The sequence below is a fragment of the Brachyhypopomus gauderio genome, chromosome 11 (assembly GCF_052324685.1).
Source record: "Brachyhypopomus gauderio isolate BG-103 chromosome 11, BGAUD_0.2, whole genome shotgun sequence".
NCBI lineage: Eukaryota > Metazoa > Chordata > Actinopteri > Gymnotiformes > Hypopomidae > Brachyhypopomus > Brachyhypopomus gauderio.
In genome coordinates this window covers 15,306,906-15,320,930 of record NC_135221.1, presented here as the reverse complement: position 1 = coordinate 15,320,930, position 14,025 = coordinate 15,306,906, and the positions used below count along the sequence as shown (strand labels likewise).

At 48.1% G+C, this 14,025-nt stretch overlaps 1 protein-coding gene across 1 annotated transcript; it reads left to right on the top strand.

The window, feature by feature from the left end:
* Positions 1–10,860: 10,860 nt before the first annotated feature.
* Positions 10,861–13,810, top strand: LOC143527228 (saxiphilin-like). Its single transcript, XM_077022276.1, has 4 exons — positions 10,861–11,020; positions 11,739–11,951; positions 12,256–12,471; positions 13,560–13,810. The coding sequence occupies exons 1-3, from the start codon at positions 10,957–10,959 to the stop codon at positions 12,462–12,464; spliced, it is 486 nt and encodes a 161-aa protein (XP_076878391.1). The 5' UTR covers positions 10,861–10,956; the 3' UTR covers positions 12,465–12,471; positions 13,560–13,810.
* The last annotated feature ends 215 nt before the right edge of the window (positions 13,811–14,025 follow it).

Below are 14,025 nucleotides of genomic sequence, written 5' to 3'. Positions count from 1 at the left end.
TACTTTTCTAAAGGATTATGTGAGCACTTATCTAATGGACTTATCCATTTATTTTATACAACAAGGTGGTCTGTCCTGATGGCCTTCAGCCATTAGCCATGACTTTTAAGCGTGACTTTGTATTTTTATTCTTCAGGCTCTTTTTCCCTAAGCATGATATTGTAATCTTGTTAATTTCCTCAAAAATGTACTTGTATGAAGTAAAGCTGAGGATCTTGCTTTCTATATGAATATGTATTTCTTTTTTCATTTTGATTCTACATTGTACTAACAATACATTTGACATAAGTTTTAGATTTTTTTTATCCCTTTTCATAATTAACAGATTTCAAAATTGAAAGCTCAAAAACCATAATTCATAATACAGTTTACTTTATTTACTTCTTTTAGCCTATGTGTTTCCAAACGAATGAGAGTGTCACGTTGTGGGGGGGCCCCCTGCCGGTCGCCCCCGTTTACAGCGGCAGATGTCCTGTTTTTGGTCACGTGATGTTCGTCCCTCCGGTGGGCGGGACCCGTGATCCGTCTCACCTGAGGGTCGTTTGTTCGTCTATATATGTCTTGTCTTTGTACCAGTTCATGAAGTATCATGAAGACGTTTGAGTGGCTCCTCCTCTGCCTCCTCAGACCCCAGATACAGCATGCTCAGGATGGACTTCAGTTTGCTTACCGCGCAGGTGTTGGCGTGGATGACGCCATCCTATACCTACTACACAGAGCACATTCACACCTGGACAATAAGAACACAGTCAGGATTCTTTTTCTGGACTTCTCGAGTGCTTTTAACACCATTCAGCCCCTTTTACTACAGGATAAGCTGAACAGGATGTGTGTGGACCCCTGCCTGGTTGTCTAGATCACCAGCTACCTCACCAACAGGCCACAGTATGTCAAGATGGTGGACATCACGTCTGACACTGTGATCAGTAGCACAGGAGCACCTCAGGGCACGGTGCTGGCCCCTCTACTCTTCACCCTCTACACTGCTGACTTCTGGTACAACTCTGAGCTGTGTCACATCCAGAAGTTTGCAGACGACACAGCCATCGTCGGGTGGGCTTAACGCCGAGGACAGACTGGCCTTGGCGTTAAGCAGACCCAGAAAAGCCCCCCAAAACCGGCTAGTGAATTGCGGCCCACGATCAGAAACCACGTCGACGGGGAACCCAAAATGCCTGACAATATGGTGCAGGAAGAGCGAGGCGGTCTCTTTGGCAGACGGGAGCTTGGGGAGGGCTACGAACCTAGCTACCTTGGAGAACCTGTCCACGATAACTAATATGGTAGTGTTGCCACGGGAGGGTGGCAACCCCGTAACGAAGTCTAATGAGGCGTGAGTCCAGGGCCTGGATGGAATAGGCAGGGGGCGAAGAAGACCCGAGGGCTTAGAGTGGGTCGTTTTGTTTTGTACGCACGTGACACAGGTCGAAACAAAGTCGCTAACGTCCTTATCAATCCCCGGCCACCAAAACCGTCTACGAATAAGTTCCGCCGTACGACGAGAGCCAGGATGCGCAGCAAAGGGTGAGTTGTGACCCCATTCCATGACCTTCTTTCGCAGGTTAGGGTGGACAAAGAGACGACCCGATGGCTCACCACCTGGGCCAGGATCGGCTGCTAACGCCCGTTTAACGGCGGTCTCGACCTCCCATTGAATGGGCGCAACAATTTTGGAGGCGGGAATGACTGTACCGGGCTCGGTGGAGTCGGGGGGTGTCTCCCATTGACGAGAGAGAGCATCGGGCTTAACGTTTTTAGTCCCTGGGCGATAGGAGAGGGTAAACTCGAAGTGCTCAAAGAAGAGCGACCACCTGGCCTGACGGGGATTGAGCCTTTTGGCTTGCTGGAGGTAGGCCAAGTTCTTGTGGTCTGTCCACACAAGAAACGGGTGTTTGGCCCCCTCCAGCCAATGCCGCCATTCTTCCAGGGCTAGCTTTACAGCCAAGAGTTCCTTATCACCCACATCGTAATTACGCTCGGCAGGAGACATACGGTGTGAGTAATAAGCACAAGGGTGGAGCTTAAGTGGCGTACCCGTTCTCTGGGAAAGGACGGCCCCAACCCCGTAGTCAGACGCATCGACTTCCACCACAAACGGTAGGTCAGGGTTAGGCATGCACAGAACCGGCGCCGAGGTAAACCGCTCCTTGAGCTTATCAAAAGACTCCTGGGCTGCAGGAGACCAGACAAAGGGACCCGGGGTTTTCTTGGTAAGCGCAATGAGGGGACCAGCCAAAGTGCTGTAGTTCTTAATAAAGCGACGGTAGAAATTAGCAAACCCCAAGAACCGTTGAACCAAACGAAGCGATGTGGGAGTGGGCCAGTCGGCGACTGCTCGGATCTTAGCAGGATCCATAGCAAGAACGTTTTGGGCTATTCTGTAGCCCAAAAAGGCCACCTCCTGGACGTGAAACAGGGATTTTTCTAATTTAACGAACAGGTGGTTCTCCAACAGGAGTTGGAGAACCCTCCTGACGTGTTTGACGTGCTCAGACCGTGAACTACTGTAAATAAGGATGTCGTCAAGATACACGAAGGCGTACCGGTCGAGAGCCTCACGCAACACCTCATTAATAAGTCTCTGGAAGACAGCCGGGGCGTTCATCAGACCAAACGGCATCACAAGGTACTCGTAGTGACCCGATGGTGTGATGAAGGCTGTCTTCCACTCATCCCCCTCTCTGACCCTCACTAGGTTGTAGGCACTCCGAAGGTCTAGCTTCGTGAAAATGGTAGCTTGTTGGAGTGCCTCAAAGGCCGTTGACATAAGTGGCAGGGGGTGACGGTCTTTGACAGTGATCTTATTGAGACCCCTGTAATCAATGCATGGCCTCAACCCACCATCTTTCTTGCCGACAAAGAAAAAACCAGCACCGGCTGGAGACGTGGAGGGCCGTATGAACCCAGCGGCTAACGCCTCCTGGATGTACGTTTCCATGGCTCTTCGCTCAGGGGCGGCCAAAGAGAAGAGACGACCCCTAGGAGGACTAGACCCGGGAAGTAGGTCAATGGCGATGTCGTAAGACCTGTGAGGCGGAAGAAAACTGGCCTTCTTTTTGCTGAACACCGCTTGGAGGTCGTGGTATTCAGCAGGGACAGAGGACAGGTCAACGATCTCGACCGGCTTTTCAGCAGAAGAAGCAGGGAGGCTCTTACGACATGTGTTTTTGCACATAGCACCCCAAGACCCGATACTGCGCGAGAGCCAGTCTATGTCAGGGTTGTGTCGTTGCAGCCATGGAAACCCTAGTATGAGCGGCATGTGAGGGGCGCTGATGACATATAGGGTGACTAACTCAAAGTGCTCCCCGACGTGCATCTCCAGCGGTATGGTTTGGCGGTCGATACCGCCGGAGATAAGGGCGCGGCCGTCCACCGCGGCGACAGCGAGGGGTTTTTCAAGGCGAACCAGAGGGATTTGTAATTCCTGCGCTAAAGAGCTGTCGATAAAATTTGCCGCGGCACCAGAATCAACAAAAGCCATAAGGCGCTTTTCCTGTGTTTTATGCCACGACAACGAAACGTGGATGGATAAACCGGTTGTGGGAGGACTTGTGTTACGACCCACCAGAGCCTTCCCGTCTACTGGTGGGTCGTGTCTTTTCCCTGCAGCTCGGGGCATTTGGTACGTTGATGTCCCCCGCAATACAGACACCGCCCCTCCTGTAAACGCGCCTGTCTTTCCTGCCGTGACAGGCGTGTATGACCGAGCTGCATGGGTTGCGGTTCACTACTGGGATTATCGGTTTCACCGGACTGCACGTCGTCAGGCATGCGGGGTGTTTCGCGATGGAAATGCTTTTTGGTGTTTTTGCGCTCGCGCTGGCGGTTATCGAGCCGTACCGTCAGGCTGATCAGCGTTTCTAGATCAGACGGAGGGTCGCGGAGAGCTAGTTCGTCCTTCAACTCCTCCGTTAGCCCTTCCAAAAACACGGACATGAGAGAGTCCGAACCCCAACCGCTTTCGGCTGCCAACGTGCGAAACTCTATGGAGTACTCTGCTACAGACCGCTTTCCCTGCTTGAGACGCAGAAGCCGCTGACCGACAACCCCGCCCGACGAGGGATGGTAGAAGGCTCCTTTCATGGCCCGGGAGAAGCTATCGTAAGTAGCACAAACTTCGTTCTGTTTTTCCCATACGGGGGTTGCCCAAGCCAGGGCTTTGTCTGTAAGTAAGGCTATCACGTATGCTATTTTTGCGCGCTCGGTAGGGAAGCGTAGAGGTTGCTGTTCGAATACAAGCGAACACTGTAGTAGAAAACCCCTACACCCTTCGGGATCCCCTGAATAGCGAGCCGGGGCGGGGAGAGTAGGCTCAAAGTGCCGCGGGGCTGCTGCGGGTTCGGCTGGGCTCGCGGGAGGCGGATCCCGATGAGCGGGAGACGGGTTACTTAAAGCCCGAATGGCAGTGGTCACGTTGTTGAGCTGATCCATGATCTGGCGAAGGACCTGGTCATGGCTGCCCAACAACTGACCCTGCTGGGAGAGGGCTGCCCTTAGTTCTGCTGCTTCGTTAGAAGCGGCTGGTTCCATGTCACAGGCTGATTCGTTCTGTAACGTCGGTGGTAGGGACGCACACACCGCGTTAGAGAGAGCGAGAGAAAGGTGGAACCAAGTGCCACAAAAAATAACAGAACTAAAAGGAGCGCCTGAATAATCGCGGACTGCTCAACGCGTAAAAAGAAATAAGGCAAAAACAAGGACGTCAGGGGAAGTAGCTGACTAATAGCAAAAAGGCTACTCAAACAAAAAACCCTTCCCATACAAACAGCAACAGGATAGGAAGATAAACAGGTTGGGGAAAACTTGAGGAAGGTCAGTAAGCGACGCAGGAGAGGACTCGAAAAAGACAGAGAAAAACAGACAGGAGAGATAGGTGACGGGACACCTACAGAGACCAACGCTGCAACAGAGAAAGACAAGAGAGGCTGAGAGCGTAACGGCATAACCACAACAAATCAGCAATGATCCGTCTCCACTGGCTTCCTTAAGAAGCCATGGCAACAGGTGAGACGGATCATTGCTGATTGCGTTGCCGGAGTCTAGGACTGGCTCGGGTGCCCCTTGTGGATGTAGATGGCACGGCATCCGAGCCAGCCCTGACAATCTATCTATCTATCTATCTATCTATCTATTTATTTATCTATCAGTTGACTGCTGGTTATTATTTCCTTCATTCAGAACAATGCACAGGTTTTTGGTTTGCACACTTTCTATTAAACCATCCTATTTCCCTGAGACTTGGCGTGATCGCTTCCTTTTTAAGTTGCTCACACTGCCCGTCACAGAGAGAATTAAAACTTGACCGGCTGATTGAAATAAGACTGATTAAAATATATTATAAAAATATATAATATATATAAAAAGATGTTATATAATATATAAAAATAGGACTGTGTCACTGTGCCCCACTGTGCCCCTCTCTAGCTGTCACTTCGGTTTCCTGCTCCTCGTGTCTGTGTTGTTCCCTGCTTGTCTGTAACCATAGTTTCCCTCTGTCTGCCACGCCCGCGTCGTCATTGTCTTCACCTGTGTCTTGTTCAGTTCCATGTATTTATAGTCCCCGTGTTTCTCTAGTTGGTTGTTGGTTATTTTGTGGATTGGTGTTCTACGTGGATCTGTGTTCTGTCTTCGCTGCCATCTGGTATTTACATTCTCCGTTGTTTTACTCTCTGTTCTTATTTCCCTGCCTATGGTGCAGGAAGAGCGAGGCGGTCTCTTTGGCAGACGGGAGCTTGGGGAGGGCTACGAACCTAGCTACCTTGGAGAACCTGTCCACGATAACTAATATGGTAGTGTTGCCACGGGAGGGTGGCAACCCCGTAACGAAGTCTAATGAGGCGTGAGTCCAGGGCCTGGATGGAATAGGCAGGGGGCGAAGAAGACCCGAGGGCTTAGAGTGGGTCGTTTTGTTTTGTACGCACGTGACACAGGTCGAAACAAAGTCGCTAACGTCCTTATCAATCCCCGGCCACCAAAACCGTCTACGAATAAGTTCCGCCGTACGACGAGAGCCAGGATGCGCAGCAAAGGGTGAGTTGTGACCCCATTCCATGACCTTCTTTCGCAGGTTAGGGTGGACAAAGAGACGACCCGATGGCTCACCACCTGGGCCAGGATCGGCTGCTAACGCCCGTTTAACGGCGGTCTCGACCTCCCATTGAATGGGCGCAACAATTTTGGAGGCGGGAATGACTGTACCGGGCTCGGTGGAGTCGGGGGGTGTCTCCCATTGACGAGAGAGAGCATCGGGCTTAACGTTTTTAGTCCCTGGGCGATAGGAGAGGGTAAACTCGAAGTGCTCAAAGAAGAGCGACCACCTGGCCTGACGGGGATTGAGCCTTTTGGCTTGCTGGAGGTAGGCCAAGTTCTTGTGGTCTGTCCACACAAGAAACGGGTGTTTGGCCCCCTCCAGCCAATGCCGCCATTCTTCCAGGGCTAGCTTTACAGCCAAGAGTTCCTTATCACCCACATCGTAATTACGCTCGGCAGGAGACATACGGTGTGAGTAATAAGCACAAGGGTGGAGCTTAAGTGGCGTACCCGTTCTCTGGGAAAGGACGGCCCCAACCCCGTAGTCAGACGCATCGACTTCCACCACAAACGGTAGGTCAGGGTTAGGCATGCACAGAACCGGCGCCGAGGTAAACCGCTCCTTGAGCTTATCAAAAGACTCCTGGGCTGCAGGAGACCAGACAAAGGGACCCGGGGTTTTCTTGGTAAGCGCAATGAGGGGACCAGCCAAAGTGCTGTAGTTCTTAATAAAGCGACGGTAGAAATTAGCAAACCCCAAGAACCGTTGAACCAAACGAAGCGATGTGGGAGTGGGCCAGTCGGCGACTGCTCGGATCTTAGCAGGATCCATAGCAAGAACGTTTTGGGCTATTCTGTAGCCCAAAAAGGCCACCTCCTGGACGTGAAACAGGGATTTTTCTAATTTAACGAACAGGTGGTTCTCCAACAGGAGTTGGAGAACCCTCCTGACGTGTTTGACGTGCTCAGACCGTGAACTACTGTAAATAAGGATGTCGTCAAGATACACGAAGGCGTACCGGTCGAGAGCCTCACGCAACACCTCATTAATAAGTCTCTGGAAGACAGCCGGGGCGTTCATCAGACCAAACGGCATCACAAGGTACTCGTAGTGACCCGATGGTGTGATGAAGGCTGTCTTCCACTCATCCCCCTCTCTGACCCTCACTAGGTTGTAGGCACTCCGAAGGTCTAGCTTCGTGAAAATGGTAGCTTGTTGGAGTGCCTCAAAGGCCGTTGACATAAGTGGCAGGGGGTGACGGTCTTTGACAGTGATCTTATTGAGACCCCTGTAATCAATGCATGGCCTCAACCCACCATCTTTCTTGCCGACAAAGAAAAAACCAGCACCGGCTGGAGACGTGGAGGGCCGTATGAACCCAGCGGCTAACGCCTCCTGGATGTACGTTTCCATGGCTCTTCGCTCAGGGGCGGCCAAAGAGAAGAGACGACCCCTAGGAGGACTAGACCCGGGAAGTAGGTCAATGGCGATGTCGTAAGACCTGTGAGGCGGAAGAAAACTGGCCTTCTTTTTGCTGAACACCGCTTGGAGGTCGTGGTATTCAGCAGGGACAGAGGACAGGTCAACGATCTCGACCGGCTTTTCAGCAGAAGAAGCAGGGAGGCTCTTACGACATGTGTTTTTGCACATAGCACCCCAAGACCCGATACTGCGCGAGAGCCAGTCTATGTCAGGGTTGTGTCGTTGCAGCCATGGAAACCCTAGTATGAGCGGCATGTGAGGGGCGCTGATGACATATAGGGTGACTAACTCAAAGTGCTCCCCGACGTGCATCTCCAGCGGTATGGTTTGGCGGTCGATACCGCCGGAGATAAGGGCGCGGCCGTCCACCGCGGCGACAGCGAGGGGTTTTTCAAGGCGAACCAGAGGGATTTGTAATTCCTGCGCTAAAGAGCTGTCGATAAAATTTGCCGCGGCACCAGAATCAACAAAAGCCATAAGGCGCTTTTCCTGTGTTTTATGCCACGACAACGAAACGTGGATGGATAAACCGGTTGTGGGAGGACTTGTGTTACGACCCACCAGAGCCTTCCCGTCTACTGGTGGGTCGTGTCTTTTCCCTGCAGCTCGGGGCATTTGGTACGTTGATGTCCCCCGCAATACAGACACCGCCCCTCCTGTAAACGCGCCTGTCTTTCCTGCCGTGACAGGCGTGTATGACCGAGCTGCATGGGTTGCGGTTCACTACTGGGATTATCGGTTTCACCGGACTGCACGTCGTCAGGCATGCGGGGTGTTTCGCGATGGAAATGCTTTTTGGTGTTTTTGCGCTCGCGCTGGCGGTTATCGAGCCGTACCGTCAGGCTGATCAGCGTTTCTAGATCAGACGGAGGGTCGCGGAGAGCTAGTTCGTCCTTCAACTCCTCCGTTAGCCCTTCCAAAAACACGGACATGAGAGAGTCCGAACCCCAACCGCTTTCGGCTGCCAACGTGCGAAACTCTATGGAGTACTCTGCTACAGACCGCTTTCCCTGCTTGAGACGCAGAAGCCGCTGACCGACAACCCCGCCCGACGAGGGATGGTAGAAGGCTCCTTTCATGGCCCGGGAGAAGCTATCGTAAGTAGCACAAACTTCGTTCTGTTTTTCCCATACGGGGGTTGCCCAAGCCAGGGCTTTGTCTGTAAGTAAGGCTATCACGTATGCTATTTTTGCGCGCTCGGTAGGGAAGCGTAGAGGTTGCTGTTCGAATACAAGCGAACACTGTAGTAGAAAACCCCTACACCCTTCGGGATCCCCTGAATAGCGAGCCGGGGCGGGGAGAGTAGGCTCAAAGTGCCGCGGGGCTGCTGCGGGTTCGGCTGGGCTCGCGGGAGGCGGATCCCGATGAGCGGGAGACGGGTTACTTAAAGCCCGAATGGCAGTGGTCACGTTGTTGAGCTGATCCATGATCTGGCGAAGGACCTGGTCATGGCTGCCCAACAACTGACCCTGCTGGGAGAGGGCTGCCCTTAGTTCTGCTGCTTCGTTAGAAGCGGCTGGTTCCATGTCACAGGCTGATTCGTTCTGTAACGTCGGTGGTAGGGACGCACACACCGCGTTAGAGAGAGCGAGAGAAAGGTGGAACCAAGTGCCACAAAAAATAACAGAACTAAAAGGAGCGCCTGAATAATCGCGGACTGCTCAACGCGTAAAAAGAAATAAGGCAAAAACAAGGACGTCAGGGGAAGTAGCTGACTAATAGCAAAAAGGCTACTCAAACAAAAAACCCTTCCCATACAAACAGCAACAGGATAGGAAGATAAACAGGTTGGGGAAAACTTGAGGAAGGTCAGTAAGCGACGCAGGAGAGGACTCGAAAAAGACAGAGAAAAACAGACAGGAGAGATAGGTGACGGGACACCTACAGAGACCAACGCTGCAACAGAGAAAGACAAGAGAGGCTGAGAGCGTAACGGCATAACCACAACAAATCAGCAATGATCCGTCTCCACTGGCTTCCTTAAGAAGCCATGGCAACAGGTGAGACGGATCATTGCTGATTGCGTTGCCGGAGTCTAGGACTGGCTCGGGTGCCCCTTGTGGATGTAGATGGCACGGCATCCGAGCCAGCCCTGACAATCTATCTATCTATCTATCTATCTATCTATCTATCTATTTATTTATCTATCAGTTGACTGCTGGTTATTATTTCCTTCATTCAGAACAATGCACAGGTTTTTGGTTTGCACACTTTCTATTAAACCATCCTATTTCCCTGAGACTTGGCGTGATCGCTTCCTTTTTAAGTTGCTCACACTGCCCGTCACAGAGAGAATTAAAACTTGACCGGCTGATTGAAATAAGACTGATTAAAATATATTATAAAAATATATAATATATATAAAAAGATGTTATATAATATATAAAAATAGGACTGTGTCACTGTGCCCCACTGTGCCCCTCTCTAGCTGTCACTTCGGTTTCCTGCTCCTCGTGTCTGTGTTGTTCCCTGCTTGTCTGTAACCATAGTTTCCCTCTGTCTGCCACGCCCGCGTCGTCATTGTCTTCACCTGTGTCTTGTTCAGTTCCATGTATTTATAGTCCCCGTGTTTCTCTAGTTGGTTGTTGGTTATTTTGTGGATTGGTGTTCTACGTGGATCTGTGTTCTGTCTTCGCTGCCATCTGGTATTTACATTCTCCGTTGTTTTACTCTCTGTTCTTATTTCCCTGCCTCGTTCGTTTGATTCTTATGTGAGTCATGCCTATTTACCTGTCTTGTTCTGATTGCCCTCCTGATATGACCCATGCCTGCCCATTTGACCATGATTTTGGAATTCCCTTTAATAAATCTTGCTTTCCTCAGCGTTTGTGTCCACCTCCTAGCTCTGCTGCACGAGCTACATTACAGACTGACTCCTGACCTGGCCAGAGAAGTCTTTTATTATTACACTGTACAACATTACCAATAAAGAGACCGCACTTTCACTGTCTTAAGCATTCACTGAAGAAAAGGCATCACACACTTGAACAATGTTGTGTTGGGAGGTTGATGTAATTGATTTTGTTGTTTTTTGTGTTATCAAAATTTACTTTGTTTACTGTAAGAAGGTCTCGTATTTGGCAACCAATCAAATCTTGTCAGCAAACTGCAAACTACTACTACTGCGCACACCCCCCCCCCCCCCCATACACACACACTTTAATAAATAGTTAATACATTGCTAAGTATTTTGTGTAATGGGTCAGTGCAGTTGTGTATGTGTGAGAATATTTTTTTGTTTGTAGCTCCCAGTTTTAGTTCACAGCTCACTGAGAGGGTCTGGTGTTCTTATCTGGAGACCAGCCCTCTCTCTCTCTCCCTATATAATGAGGCTTCTGACCACTGATTCTACACATTCACTGCTCTCTGTTCCACAGTAGAGGACACTGCAGTTTCTACAGCTGTGACCATCTGTGTGTGAAATCAGCCATTCTGCTAGAATGAGGAAGCTGTCTGCTCTGCTGTTTGGGCTGCTGCTCTGGTCTCTCCAGCTGGTCTCTAGTGGTGAGTCTTCTGAATTTACTCAGATACCTCACTGTCTGTGTTGGAGGATCAGGATCACCAGAGCAGGACTGTGGCACTGCTAGATTACTAAACCCACATTCACACACACAGAGGGAGGAAATGACACTACCAAACTAGGACAAAGGGACAATCATTTGTTTACCGTGTACTGGAATAATGATGTTAAATGCTAGGTTGCGATTCTACAGATTCAAAGAGGAACAGGACTGAGCAACTCTCTCCCACACCACGGCTAGTTCAGCAAGACCAACAAATCTATTTAAAATTCCTGAAAAGTTTTGCGTTTGTGTTTTCTGAGCTTCTACAATGTTGTTATAAATCAAAGAAAATCAAGGTTGTTTTATTTCAGTAAATCACTACCTGAATAACTTTTCAATATATCAGATGAAATGCTTCTCAGAAACTGCAAGTCTTTATGCATAAGTTGTGCCTCTGACAAGTACACTGAAAAAAATAAAGCGTTGGCTCAATGTAATAAAATTGAATTAATCAATCACACGAATTTTTTTTTCATTGACTCAATCTAAAAAACTAAATTCATTTAGTCATGAATTTAGTTTTTTGGATTGAGTCAATGAAAAAAAAATTGTGTAATTGATTAATTCAATTTTATTACATTGAGCCAATGCTTTATTTTTTTCAGTGTATAATGGCAATCTAACATGATCACTTCTCTCTCTTTGTGCGCACCAATCAGCACATGTTAAGACTAAGTGTGAGCAGGAGAGGGACAAGGAGATGGACAAACACCTGATAGGAGTCTTCATCCCTCAGTGTGATGAGGATGGTAACTACAAGCCTCTACAGTGCAGTGGCTCCACAGGATACTGCTGGTGTGTGAACAGTATGGGACAGGAGATAGCAGGAACCAACACCCCACCTGGTCACCCACCTTCCAACTGTAGAGCAGGTAACCAGACTTATTTTGTGACATAATAGTTCAAAGCAGACTTCTGAGCAGACTTCCCATTTTTCAAAAAGGACATTTGCAGTTAAAGGATTGCCCTGTTCTACTGTATTTACATCTTCACTGAAGGTCCTTTTTTGAGTCCTTTTCAGAAAATGACTGATTTTAAAGATTTTACAACATATTAGATGAAGTGTATCTCTAAAACTGCTCAGGTCCAAAAACATAGTTTGTGGCCCTGCTAAGGACATTGTGAATCTAAAATGAGCTCTCTGTCTCTTTTTCTCTGTTTGTGCACAATGATCAGCACCTCCTAAGTCTAAGTGTGAGCAGGAGAGGGACAGTGTGATGGTCACAGAGCTGATGGGAGCCTTCATCCCTCAGTGTGATGAGAATGGTAACTACAGGCCTCTACAGTGTTGGGGCTCCACAGGATACTGCTGGTGTGTGAACAGTAATGGGCAGCAGGTAGCAGGAACCAACACTCCACCTGGTCAACCACAACCCAACTGCTAAGCTCCAGGTAACCAGGCTGCTCCAGTGTCATTAAGATTCAGGGTGATTATTAATCTTTGAGGCCAGTGTGATGTTGTTTCTGTTTGAGCAAAAAAAAACCTAACAAACTCTTATTCAAAAAATTGCAGGCAATGTGTTTAGATTTATTTTGAGAAAAACATCCTTGTTTGGAGAATTTTGGAAAAGTTCACATTCACACAGACATGTACACATATACATGTAAAGACAAAAAATGTATGTTAATTTAATATTGGGGCAAACAGGTTATGGGCTGCACTTCACTCTTTTAAACACATGATTCCAAGATAGATTATGGAGATTGACTGTAAGTCAGTAGGGGCCACAATAAATGCATTAAACCTATATCTATCTCATCATGACATCATGTAAGTCAGACACTTGACACACCTGTTGCATCATTGAGTTATAACATGCAAGTCATATTATCAAAAAGTTTGATCGCCATTGGCCTGTCAGGTTTCAGAAGGCATTTAACAAATTGACCAGTAGTGATGAAACAAATGATCTGAATTCTTAAAGGTTGTCTGGAACTCTGTAACATTTCATAAATTTGGCCATTATGGCTTCAGTAATATAGACTTAGCTCAAATGACACGGTTACCAGCAGTACAACATGTAACTTTCAAGTTATTCATGATAGGAGCACAGGTGAGACTTTTAAATTAATTTTTCACATGATGTTTGAGGTGATTTCAGTTAACCCCTGACCTTTTCTCCTTGACTTGTGTTGTTGGCTCAGGTATGACGTAATGGTGGGGATGGAAGCTTATTGTTTTTTACAGACATTTAAACAATAAACAATACTTAAATCATCAGATAGTTAAACCATAATCAACACATAAGTCATAAGCTAAAAGCCCTCTCCCTTCTCAGCTCACACTCCTGGAGCTCCTTAAACCTACTGCTTTGACTTCTTTTTTCCTCTGGGAAATTTCCCAACAACCAAACAAAGATTTCGATGTTGGTTTTTGGTGTTATAGTTTAACAAGGCTTTTTGTAACTATCTAACATGGATGTGTGTTGGTGCTTAATTATTAATTAATGTTTTGTTAATTTAAAAATTGTGTCTATCAGGATCATTGCAGAAAAGAGGCAGATTTTTGTGCATGAAGACTGTAGCAACAAGCTCAAGAAAGCCAGACACATCATCCTGTACCCAACAAGCTTCCTATGGCTGATTACTTCACACACAATGGTCATCAGTAATTTACCAGTCACACTTCCTTTTGACTGTCAGTTCTTGCATTATGCTTATTGTACAAATAACACCTGTAAGAAATGTAAAAACTGCTAGAGTCAATAAAATGTGACTGCATTGAAATGTATGGGTATTTGCTAAATTCTTGAGTGAGTACATAGATCCATTTATAGGTGAAAGTTTTTAAATGATGGCCAAGTACTGAAATGGCAAAGCCAGAGAACAAATTCACAGTCAAAAACCAGGCTGGCAAAGAAGACAATCAGAGATACAAGACAGGTGTAACAGGCAGTGATATCAAGGCTGACTCAAGTGCTCAGAAGGGCAAGATTTTTCAGGGTA

Bases quoted from the DNA above. Each gene is read 5' to 3' on its own strand.
- LOC143527228 (XM_077022276.1), top strand. From the start codon at position 10,957: ATGAGGAAGCTGTCTGCTCTGCTGTTTGGGCTGCTGCTCTGGTCTCTC. The intron at 11,021-11,738 runs GTGAGTCTTCTG...CGCACCAATCAG, and splicing joins TCTCCAGCTGGTCTCTAGTG to CACATGTTAAGACTAAGTGT. The intron at 11,952-12,255 runs GTAACCAGACTT...CACAATGATCAG, and splicing joins ACCTTCCAACTGTAGAGCAG to CACCTCCTAAGTCTAAGTGT.